The 13,280-nt window shown below is 39.2% G+C and overlaps 1 protein-coding gene across 3 annotated transcripts in view; it reads right to left on the reverse strand.

Annotated features, from left to right (window-relative positions):
* Window positions 1–978: 978 nt before the first annotated feature.
* The window catches only part of FAM171A1 (family with sequence similarity 171 member A1), a 265,449-nt gene continuing 253,147 nt past the window's right edge, over window positions 979–13,280 (reverse strand). For all 3 annotated transcript variants that reach the window (XM_053714011.1, XM_053714010.1, XM_053714012.1), the window contains one exon: window positions 979–3,665. In XM_053714011.1, the coding sequence (XP_053569986.1) occupies window positions 2,072–3,665 (1,594 nt within the window). In that variant the 3' untranslated portion in view covers window positions 979–2,071. The remainder of the gene's footprint in view (window positions 3,666–13,280) is intronic.

Here is a 13,280-nt window from a genome sequence, read left to right on the forward strand (position 1 = left end):
AGAAAGGTGGCTATATTGATCACTGATTTGTTTTTGTTTTGTTTTTGAATGTCAGAAATGTATATTTGTGAATGTTGAGATGTTATATTGGTTTCACTGGTAAAAATAAATAATTGAAATGGGTATATATTTGTTTTTTGTTAAGTTGCCTAATAATTATGCACAGTAATAGTCACCTGCACACACAGATATCCCCCTAAAATAGCTAAAACTAAAAACAAACTAAAAACTACTTCCAAAAATATTCAGCTTTGATATTAATGAGTTTTTTGGGTTCATTGAGAACATGGTTGTTGTTCAATAATAAAATTAATCCTCAAAAAATACAACTTGCCTAATAATTCTGCACTCCCTGTATGTATATATACATACATACGTATACACATACACACACAAATTTAGACATGTATATGTATGTATCTCAATGTTGAATCTTTTTTCCTTACACCTGAGATTTCATATCTTTGAGCGCTTAGAACTTTTGTGCAATATTTTAAAATACTTTTTAAAAGATAATGTTATGAGTGTAACTGTATTGTGTAATGTATTTTTGATATGTTTTGCCACAATTGTGTTTCGCAAAACAGTTAACCACCGCTCTGAGGACGCGCTAACCTGAGGACTGTTAGCTTGAATTTCGCTCAAGCAATCACGTTTAAACTAATACGAGCGCAATTTTTACTTTGCACGTGAACTGTATTGGGTTTTCGCTTTCATTTGTGCACAACAATAGCGCTCCACTCGTAATCAGGCCCTTAGTATTTTAACTTTAAAAAGATGATTTTAATGCCAAAGACAGCATTTCAAAAGGCTAAAATTTGCACAAATTAAACATAAAATACACACAATTCAGTGGAAAGTTAATTCTAGTAAGAGCTTGCTTGGCTTGAGCACTAAAATGCTAACATTTAAAATCTTTAGAGACACTACACAATTATGTTAGTAAAATGCACCCAAAAACACTAGACTAGAAATAGATTGTATGTTTTTATAAGTTTTATTTCAATTATAATTCTTGTATAACCAAGCAGTTTTAAAGAGAATGCACAAAAATGTCATTCTAGCACTTCAGAAGAATGGTATATAATGTTAAGGTTTATTGTTTTCTGCTCACTATTTTCATTCTTCCATTCAAGATTAAAGAGCATTTTAAAAGCAAAAAGAAAAATCATATTTACATAAATCTATGAGTATGTTTGCTAAGTGGTTCTCAAGATGTATTCTAGTTACTAAATAATCTATAGTACACAATGATCTCTACAATGTACAGAAAGGAGAAAGGCGAAGCAGGACGGACCCATGGTGCATGCAGTTCAAAATAAGTAAACTATAAAAATCAAATGGATTAAGCAATAAGAAAGCTATTCCAACTGTAAAAAAGGCACTTGGAGATTAGGGGCCAGATCTGGTGGATACTAAGCAGACAATATTACGTTTGGTTTAAGAAAATGGAAAAAAAAAAAAAAAATACAAGGAGGTACTAATCATAGCTTTTCTCATTACAAAATGTGGAAAATTATTTAAAATAATAATAATAATAAAAGCAGGTTATACTGAGAAAGATACATTTTGTACAGCCACAAACAAAATAAAAGCAAATGCCTAGGCAAAATTTCACTTCGTGTAAAAGCAGCAATGCATAGCCTTTTAGATTATGTGTACGTTTTATGACACCATGTGCCAGCTCTTCTGTATAATGTAGATTTACCGTAAACATTTGATAAATTGGTTTTAGAACTATAACTTATGTATCACATGCTCCCGGGTTGGGAGGTTAGTGGTCAGAACCTAGCAAGAAGTTGTCCTACAGCATCAATTACTTTACAATCAAATAAAAACAAAATTTCTGGGACAGAACCAACCATCACCTGTTCCTTTGTTTAATAAAAGTCCATAAAATCAATCCCAGGATTCATTTTCTCCACTGAAATGTCTTCAAAACAAACTCCCACCCAGGCATGAGGCAGATTGCCTTCTTATGCAGAAACCACTCTCCCCAAAAAGTATTTCCAAAGAAAGAATATTTGGCAATTTTTTACTCCATTTTGTGATGAATTTAGAACAACTCATTTCATTTAAAAGCCAAAAGAGGTCTTTCTTCGCGTTTTTGCCAAGGACTTTTTTTGTTTTCTCCTTGGTCATCAGCACAATCATCATTGATGGAAAATTCATGCTCAGGGCTGTTTAATGGCACTGGTGAAGAGTCCACAGTTCTTTTAATTGGCTCTTCCTCAAGGCTGGGTAACTGGCCACCACTCCTCCTTCCTGGTGGCTCTATGAATGGCCTACTATCCTCAGGGCTACAGACAGCTGTTCCACATTCACTACCACTTTGGTCCATTTCATCCAAATAAACAAGTTGAGTATAAGTTGTACTGTCCGACATCTTTTGGTCATTTGGCGGCTGGTGCTCCTGTAATGTTGGATGCTGTGCAGATGGGTGATGCTGCAGCAGTGAAAATTTCTCACCTCTTCCTTTTCTGCCAGCTTTTGGTTCATTCATGTCAACACCAGAATCCAAGCTGGCATCATTACTTCCATTTCTTCCTGCTCTTTGGAGATCGATATATGAATGTCTAATATGTGCATTTGTCCGTCCATCTAAAGACACAAACCATGCACGAGGATGAGGCATTGGCCTCCCACCACCCAGCTCCAGCAATGCCTTTTCTGTCAGAAGCTGGACTTCACCATTCATTTGAGCAATGGCAGCATCATTTAGTGAAGCTGGTATAGATACAGATTCAGACATCATAGCATTTTGGCCACTCCACTCAACACCTTCTCCATCTTGTAAATGTTGCTGCGATATTGCTTGGGAACCTAATTGTGCAGATGACATCTGTTGAGAATGCACTGTATGCTGTGGATGAGACTTGGATAGCTCAGCCTGTAGTCTTTCAATTTCAAACTGTTGGTCTGCTGAAACAATCAACTGCTGGCTAACAAATGGATGTTCTCCTGGTAGCTTCATGTAGTGAGCTGGAATTACTAGGGTGGGTAAAATATTTCTGTAAACACTGTCATTCACTTGGTCAACAGAATTGTAGCAGATGAGCTGGCCTGGCCTTGGAAAAGAGGTTGGCCTTTCAAGATGATCAACCGATCGTGACATCATACATTCACTAGGCCGTCGGTCTAGCTGCTCTAGATCAGGAGCGGAAGGCATTGGGTGCATTTGTTCCTGAATACTTGGTTTGCTTCCTGACATATGGGTAGAGGATAGGTCTTTGTCCTTGTTTTCAAATAAAGGCTGACATACCACAGAATTATAACTCCTACGATATTCCTCTTTCATGGGGGGCTCAAATCTATCAGATATTTCTGCCGACTTCCTTGAATTCAAGAGAAATTGATCTATAGATTTATTGTAAACTTGTCTCAAAGTTGCACTTGGAGTCAGGTTATCTAAAGACATTCTGCTCTTTTGATCTTGACGAGAAAGCAGCTCTTCCCTTGAGCTAAATTCCCTTGAGGTACTATATGAAGGCTTAAGCATCGGGGTGTGCATATCTGCCTCACCACTAGAAGATACCATCTCCATGTGAACAGGACTAATTAAATTGATGTGGGACATTGAAGTGGCTTGGTCTTTTTTGGAACAATCTAGTGCTGTGGAAAGATGAAGCTTCCTGTGATGCGGACGTGGTTTTAAACATTTCCTCCTAATTAAACAAACAAAAAATTGTATTATATGCAAAATAATTCCATTTATTTATAAACTAAATGCATAATAAAACATCTTTAAAAATGTAAAAGTTCAGATTATTCAGGGATATTGCACATTTTATGCTAAAGGGAGCATTTGTGTAGCCTGTAATCAGTGGGGCACAAACAAGCCTGCTTTAACTTGTAGGTGCTATAAAAATATTGTTATTGTTATAACTTTCAAAATGCAAATGACTCATTAAAAAAAAACCAAAAAAAAAAAAAACCACACAACAACAAACAAATAGAAATAATATTTACAGGAGCTATCTGCAGAATGCATTCTTGTTAGTGCTAATGAGTAACAGGGAGTCCCTGTGCAACATAACAGACAATATTTTGGAGCTTATGGTAAAACTTTACAACATTTTCATATTTCTCTCTCTCCCTCTATCTTACACTAAACGGCATTTTAAGTGTTGCTGCCATAATTCAGGCCCTGTTTCCTCTAGGTAATATGCAAAAAGGATGTCTATCAATACTTCATAGCTATCAACATTGGATCTTAAATTTTTAAAGGGATGGAAAGGTCAAAATGAATGTATATGGGTGCATTTCAGTTGTAAGTATGCTGCAAATTATTTATGTATGTTGCAAATTATTTAATTAGCAAAAATACTTCTAGTGAAAGTTATTTTATTCAGTGGCATACGCACATATCCTGTAAGGGCTGTGCACCAGTATTCAAACACCATTTCTGCTCAGAGTGCAGGTGATGGTGTGTATTGCTTCTGTGAAAATGTAATTGTTGTCATACAAGCCACTGCTGACTCTAAGAAGGTGTGGTGTTTGAATCCCGGTGTATGGGCCCTAACAGCATATGTACATATGCCACAGAAAAACAGTTATGACTTTTAATAGAAGCATTTTTGCTAATGGAAGTATATTGCAAAAATGCTTCTATTTCACTTTGAAATTGACCCATGTACATTTGTATTTTCACCTTTCTATCCCTTTAAAAAGCTTTTAAAAGGGACAGTCTACACAAGAATTGTTATCGTTTTAAAATATAGATAATCCCTTTATTACCCATTCCCCAGTTTTGCATAACTAACACTGTTATTTTATACTTTTTACCTCTGTGATTACCTTGTATCTCAGCATCTTCTGACAGCCCCCTGATCACATGACTTTTTTATTTTTTATTTATTATCTATTGACTTGCATTTTAGTCAATTAATGCTGTGTTGTGCTAACTCTTAATTCCCAGAGCGTGAGCTGAATGTGATCTATATGGCTCCCATGAACTAGAACTCCCCTATTGTGAAAAGCAATAAAAAAAATAATTCAGATAAGAGGCAGCCTTCAAGGGCTTACAAATTGGCATATGAGCCTACCTAGGTTTAGCTTTCAACTAATACCAAGAGAACAAAGCACATTTGATGATAAAAGTAAATTGGAAAGTTGTTTAAAATTACATGTTCTATCTGAATAATGAAAGTGTATTGTTGACTAGACTGTCCCTTTAAAAGGGATACTGAACCCAATTTTTTTTCTTTTGTGATTCAGATAGAGCATGTAATTTTAAGCAACTTTCTAATTTACTCCTATTATCAATTGTTATTCGTTCTCTTGCTATCATTATATAAAAAAGAAGGCATCGAAGCTTTTTTCTTGGTTCAGAACTCTGGACAGCAGTTTTTGATTGGTGGATGAATTTATCCACCAATCAGCAAGGACAACCTAGGTTGTTCACCAAAAATGGGCCGGCATCTAAACTTACATTCTTGCATTTCAAATAAAGATTCCAAGAGAATGAAGAAAATTTGATAATAGGAGTAAATTAGAATTGCTTAAAATGTCATGCTCTATCTGAATCACAAAAGAAAAAAATTTGAGTTCAGTGTCCCTTTAAGTGTTTGCACAAAATGCAGGACACACAGTTTACAAAATTTTTTTTGGGAACTTTAAAAAAGGGACACGATACCCAACTCTTTTCCCCTTCTATGACGGATAGTGTACAATTTTAAAAATAGTTTCTAATTTACATGCGCGTCTGGAGACCTATGCAGCAAGAATTATGCAAGAAAACAATGTTATAAATTTGCTAAAGCACTAGATAGCAGCAGTGTTTTCTGCCATGCAGCACTCCATGCATATGCACGCTATCTACTTAGGTATGCTCTAACCCCCCCCCCCCCCCATAATTTATGCTTACTTGATAAATTCCGTTTTTCTTGTAGATAAGGGTCCACACAATCCTTACTCGTGGGAATTTACTTCCTGGCAACCAGTAGGAGGCAAAGTCACCCCACAACAAAGCTTTAAGTATCCCTCATACTTCCCTCTCTTTCCCAGTAATACGCATAGCCAAGGAGGTGAGGAAGTAGTAAGAAAGACAGTAGGGTGAAGAGGTGCTCCTACCAATTAAGAATAAATGGGCGGGTTTGTGGACTCTTACCACCAAGAAAGAAAAGGAATTTATTAGGTAAGCATAAATTATTTTTTCTTTCTAGGTGGTAAGAGTCCATAAAATCCTTACTCATGGGAACCCATACCTAAGCTAAGGAGTCCACCAATGAGAACAGGTGGGAAAGCAAAAAAAGGCAGGCACTTAACTACCATAAACCATCTCCTGAAAACTTTCCTTTCCAAAACCCAATATAATGAAAATAAAATTAGCAAAACAATGACCTGACAACTTGTTCTACTAAAAACCACATTCTGCAAATCCCCAGAATGAAGAGCAGAACTAGAATATCTAGGTTATGCATAGAGACAAAGTGTGGATATTATGAACCCTGAATAACCCTATTCAAAACTCCAAAAGGAAAAACAGGCCTAACTACAGGTCCAATTGACCTGAACAAAAACCTATAATGCTGGACTATAATAAGCCCTTAGCAACTACATCCTGAAGGAATGGAAATATTTGAGTATGCTACAGAATGCTACGCATATCTCCGAACTTTGTACCTGGAAAGAGAGACACATTTCCACTTTTTATGGAATATGTACAGAGACCAGAACAGGCCTGAAATAATTATAACACTGAGACAGGCACAACTCCGTCGAAAAGAGGTCAATCTCTAAACCGATAAGTTTAGACACTGAAATTTAGAAAAAGCCTATCTATCCAACCCTTCTGGCAACAAACATTCTGTAGAGCCCCAGAAGTGCTCCCTTGATATGAGATAAGCAAAACGGATAACAGAATAAAATTACGCTTAGCTAGCAAAATTTACGGAAATCCTACTAGAGGTACTTAAACAAAAGGGAATTTCTTGGACTACAAACCATACTGACACAGCCATTACTAGGCTGAGTAAGGCGATATAAAGATTCCTGTCTGCAAGAGTGTCCTAAAATGGAGAAATAATACAATCTTAAGGTCTACGCTCCAAGGGGTCCGAACCATGCAGAGACATTCCCAGGTGCTCCAACACGGTCTAGTGAAGCACAATGAAGTAGATTTGCATAATTCACAACTGCATAATAAGACAATGCAACACCTAGTCTGAACTTCAAAAGAGTAGTACATTTCAAAGTTATGCCTATTTCCACTCCGACTGCATCATGTGACAGCCATTAGCCAATCACAAATGCATAAATGTATATTCTGAAAATTCTTGTACATGCTCAGTAGGAGATTGGTGACTCAAAAAGAGTCAACATAAAAAGGCTGAGCACATCTGGTTAATGGGAGTAAATTGGAAAGTTGTTTAAAATTGCATGCACCACCTGAATCATTAAGAGAGACTCTGAAGATGGAAAATATAGACGTTTCATACATTCCTTGGGAAAGTGCAAGAAATCCGGAACCTCAACTGTACATCATAAATGACAGGAACTCAAATATATGAATATCCTGTAAAATGCACTTTCCATAATAAGTATACCAAGGTACAGCAATTTATAACAGTAGTATAAGAAATGTGACACTGTCCTTATACCAATAAAGGAATTCTATTGCACAACTTAATTAACAGTAGTACCAGATATGGAGCGTACTGTAGCAGTATTGCACAAATACAAATATAGTATTGCACGGAACAAAAAGCAGAAGTACACAATATAGGAAATACTGAAGAATCCGCTCACAAAGAAGTATAACTACTGCACGGCAATAAATAACAGTAGAACAAAATATGGACACATACTGTAATATCCACACAAATAAAAGTATACTATTGCACAGACTCAGCAGTGGAAAATACTGCAGTATGCACTCACAAGGAAAATATACTATTGTATGGCAATAACAGGATAGAGGGCAATAACAGGATAGTAGCAGGTACTGTGGAAAACACCAAACCTGCAACGCCTGAGAAGACCGTTATGAACTACACAAGTACTGCAAAAGAAAAATTGTAAAAATATAGTAAACCTGCCGTACAATACTGCAGAATACACTAGAGCTGGAGTAAAGATGTGACAGATATTGTGGCATATACTAAATCTGCAAAATGGAAGTTAAGCAGGCACTGTGATAAGCACTAGACTTGCCTATGTAATTTAATACTGTGGAACACTCTAGAACTGTAACCCAAAATTCCAATAGACCTTGTGGGATACACTAGGTGACGTGCAGTAATAAGAGGCAACATGGATGCTATATAGTGTTCTTAGCTCACTATGAGCTAGCGCCACCCAGTGGTATCTCACCGGGCCCATACCACGCTCCAATAGAGGCGTTTCTCAAAACCGCCTCTATGATGGAGCTAATTCAGATAGCCAATCAGCTATCAGCGCTGCCTGGCAGGGGTGCCGAGCTTGGATATGAGTGACGTTGCACGCACTGATAGTGTCTGGCATTAGCGGGACCAGTAGTGAAGCAGGAGCAAAGTAGTCTAGCTGCAGACTGGAGCTCCACTCTAGACAGGAAACATGTGACCTACACTCAAAGCTTTTTTTTTTTTTAATCAACTTTAATGTAACAAACAACCTATACACAATCATTCTGAAAACGAAACATTTTGCAGTTTTCTTGTTCATCTTAATGTGCACTCACAGTGGTTTATGCTGATTGTCATTTATAAGGTAACCACTGTGAGTGCACATTAAGAAGAACAAGAAAGCTGCAAAATGTTTCGTTTTCAGAATGATTGTCTATAGGTTGTTTGTTACATTAAAGTTTAAAAAAAAAGAAAAAAAAAAAGCTTTGAGTGGAGGTCACATGTTTCCTGTCTAGAGTGGAGCTCTAGTCTGCAGCTAGACCCTTCTCAGCAGGAGGGAGCTGCAATGCTGCAGATTGCCAAATCCTCATGTGTGTCAGTGTGTGTCCTGTGTCGTTGCCGCCGGTCGGACAACAGTACTAGTAGTGAGTGAGAGACACGGCCATCACTGTGTTGTTGCAGCAGGAGAGAGCTGACAGAGAGAGTGAGAGGGTGCTACCAGCCAGTTGCGGTCAGACTTGTGGTGTTTAGTGGACTCCGGAGATCAGCTGCCCACACCCAGTGCCCATTACCAGCAATTTAAGCAAAGTATATTATGCCTTATTGCCTTTTAACTTTAAGCACTATTAGCTGAGCCAGTTAGTGTAAGTGACTGTTAGCAAGCAGATTTCATTGCTTAATAAAATGATATAAGTAAACAGCCACCATTATGGATATCAAAGGTTCATGCTGTGATGTTAGAATATCTCACATCACAGCATGAACCTTTGATATCCATATAATGGTGGCTGATTTACTTATATAAATTTTATTAAGCAATGCAATCTGCTAATGCTAACTAACAGCTATTATTTTAGACATGTTCAGAATATTTGTGATGAAAAACTATATCATGTCTATACATGACTGATAGTAAGTTTTTATTCTTTAGGTAATACAAGCATATTCTGTAGAGAAGTAGATAGAATATAGAAAACAGTGGCTTATAGATTATTTTATTTACTTATCTATGTCGCAGCATATTTGTGTTCCACATGGCTACATAAGCTACCCCCGTTCATGTAAACATTTCAAAAACAGAATTTATGCTTACCTGATAAATTACTTTCTCCAACGGTGTGTCCAGTCCACGGCGTCATCCTTACTTGTGGGAATATCTCTTCCCCAACAGGAAATGGCAAAGAGTCCCAGCAAAGCTGGCCATATAGTCCCTCCTAGGCTCCGCCCACCCCAGTCATTCGACCGACGGACAGGAGGAAAAATATAGGAGAAACCATATGGTACCGTGGTGACTGTAGTTAGAGAAAATAATTCATCAGACCTGATTAAAAAACCAGGGCGGGCCGTGGACCGGACACACCGTTGGAGAAAGTAATTTATCAGGTAAGCATAAATTCTGTTTTCTCCAACATTGGTGTGTCCGGTCCACAGCGTCATCCTTACTTGTGGGAACCAATACCAAAGCTTTAGGACACGGATGAAGGGAGGGAGCAAATCAGGTTACCTAAACGGAAGGCACCACGGCTTGCAAAACCTTTCTCCCAAAAATAGCCTCCGAAGAAGCAAAAGTATCAAATTTGTAAAATTTGGCAAAAGTGTGCAGTGAAGACCAAGTCTCTGCCTTACATATCTGGTCAACAGAAGCCTCGTTCTTGAAGGCCCATGTGGAAGCCACAGCCCTAGTGGAGTGAGCTGTGATTCTTTTAGGAGGCTGCCGTCCGGCAGTCTCATAAGCCAATCGGATGATGCTTTTAAGCCAAAAGGAAAGAGAGGTAAGAAGTCGCTTTTTGACCTCTCCTTTTACCAGAATAGACAACAAACAAATAAGATGTTTGTCTGAAATCTTTTGTAGCCTCTAAATAGAATTTTAGAGCACGGACTACGTCCAAATTGTGTAACAAACGTTCCTTCTTTGAAACTGGATTCGGTCATAAAGAAGGTACAACTATCTCCTGGTTAATATTCTGGTTAGAAACAACCTTTGGAAGAAAACCAGGCTTAGTACGCAAAACCACCTTATCTGCATGGAACACCAGATAGGGCGGAGAACACTGCAGAGCAGATAACTCTGAAACTCTTCTAGCAGAAGAAATAGCAACCAAAAACAAAACTTTCAAAGATAGTAACTTAATATCTATGGAATGTAAAGGTTCAAACGGAACCCCTTGAAGAACTGAAAGAACTAGATTTAGACTCCAGGGAGGAGTCAAAGGTCTGTAAACAGGCTTGATCCTAACCAGAGCCTGAACAAATGCTTGAACATCTGGCAAAGCTGCCAGTCCTTTGTGTAGTAAGACAGATAAAGCAGAGATCTGTCCCTTTAGAGAACTTGCAGATAATCCTTTCTCCAAACCTTCTTGTAGAAAGGAGAGAATCTTAGGAATTTTTATCTTATTCCATGGGAATCCTTTGGATTCACACCAACAGATATATCTTTTCCATATTTTATGGTAAATCTTTCTCGTTACCGGTTTTCTGGCCTGAACCAGAGTATCTATCACAGAATCTGAAAACCCACGCTTTGATAGAATCAAGCGTTCAATCTCCAAGCCGTCAGCTGGAGGGAGACCAGATTTGGATGTTCGAATGGACCCTGAACAAGAAGGTCCTGTCTCAAAAGGTAGCTTCCATGGTGGAACCGATGACATATTCACCAGGTCTGCATACCAAGTCCTGCGTGGCCACGCAGGACTTGGTATGCAGACCTGGTGATCTTGATAGGAGCTATCAAGATCACCGAGGCCCTCTCCTGTTTGATCCTGGCTACCAGCCTGGGAATGAGAAATACATAAGCTAGGTTGAAGGTCCAAGGTGCTACTAGTGCATCTACTAGAGTCGCCTTGGGATCCCTGGATCTGGACCCGTAGCAAGTAACCTTGAAGTTCTGACGAGACGCCATCAGATCCATGTCTGGAATGCCCCATAATTGAGTTAGTTGGGCAAAGATCTCCGGGTGGAGTTCCCACTCCACAGGATGGAATGTCTGACGACTCAGATAATCCGCTTCCCAGTTTTCCACACCTGGGATGTGGATCGCAGATAGGTGGCAGGAGTGATCCTCCGCCCATTGAATTATTTTGGTCACTTCTTTCATCGCCAGGGAACTCCTTGTTCCCCCCTGATGATTGATATACGCAACGGTCGTCATGTTGTCTGATTGGAATCTTATGAATCTGGCCTTTTCTAGCTGAGGCCAAGCCCTGAGAGCATTGAAGATCACTCTTAGTTCCAGAATGTTTATCGGGAGAAGAGACTCTTCCCGAGACCATAGTCCCTGAGCTTTCAGGGATTCCCAGACCGCGCCCCAGCCCACTAGACTGGCGTCGGTCGTGACAATGACCCACTCTGGTCTGCGGAAGCTCATTCCCTGGGATAGATGGTCCAGGGTCAGCCACCAACGGAGTGAATCTCTGGTCTTCTGATCTATTTGAATCATTGGAGACAAGTCTGTATAGTCCCCATTCCACTGTTTGAGCATGCACAGTTGTAATGGTCTTAGATGAATTTGTGCAAAAGGAACTATGTCCATTGCTGCAAACATCAACCCTACTACTTCCATGCACTGCGCTATGGAAGGACGTGGAACAGAATGAAGAACTTGACAAGTGCTTAGAAGTTTTGACTTTCTGACCTCTGTCAGAAAAATCCTCATTTCTAAGGAATCTATTATTGTTCCCAAGAAGGGAACTCTTGTTAAAGACAGAGAACTTTTTTCTATGTTCACCTTCCATCCGTGTGATCTGAGAAAGGCCAGAACGATGTCTGTATGAGCCTTTGCTTTTGACAGGGACGATGCTTGTATTAGAATGTCGTCCAAGTAAGGTACTACTGCAATGCCCCTCAGTCTTAGAACCGCTAGAAGGGACCCTAGTACCTTTGTGAAAATCCTTGGAGCAGTGGCTAACCCGAATGGGAGGGCCACAAACTGGAAATGTTTGTCCAGAAAGGAACTGATGATGTTCTTTGTGGATAGGAATATGTAGGTACGCATCCTTTAGATCCACGGTAGTCATAAATTGACCTTCCTGGATAGTGGGTAGAATCGTTTGAATGGTTTCCATCTTGAACGATGGTACCCTGAGAAATTTGTTTAGGATCTTCAAATCCAAAATTGGTCTGAAAGTTCCCTCTTTTTTGGGAACTACGAACAGATTTGAATAAAATCCCATTCCTTGTTCCTTTATTGGAACTGGGTGTATCACTCCCATCTTTAACAGGTCTTCTACACAATGTAAGAACGCCTGTCTCTTTATTTGGTTTAAGGATAAGTGAGAAATGTGGAACCTTCCCCTTGGGGGTAGTTCCCTGAATTCCAGAAGATAACCCTGAGAAACTATTTCTAGTGCCCAGGGATCCTGAACATCTCTTGCCCAAGCCTGAGCAAAGATAGAGAGTCTGCCCCCTACTAGATCCGGTCCCGGATCGGGGGCTACTCCTTCATGCTGTTTTGTTAGCAGCAGCAGGCTTCTTGGCCTGCTTACCCTTGTTCCAGCATTGCATCGGTTTCCAGGCTGGTTTGGGTTGTGAGGCATTACCCTCTTGCTTAGAGGATGCAGAATTAGAGGCCGGTCCGTTCCTGAAATTGCGAAAGGAACGAAAATTAGACTTATTCTTGGCCTTGAAAGGCCTATCTTGTGGAAGGGCGTGGTCCTTTCCCCCAGTGATGTCTGAGATAATCTCTTTCAATTCTGGTCCAAATAGAGTTTTACCTTTGAAAGGGATGTTAAGCAATTTTGT

The sequence above is a fragment of the Bombina bombina genome, chromosome 5 (genome assembly GCF_027579735.1).
Source record: "Bombina bombina isolate aBomBom1 chromosome 5, aBomBom1.pri, whole genome shotgun sequence".
Taxonomy (NCBI): domain Eukaryota; kingdom Metazoa; phylum Chordata; class Amphibia; order Anura; family Bombinatoridae; genus Bombina; species Bombina bombina.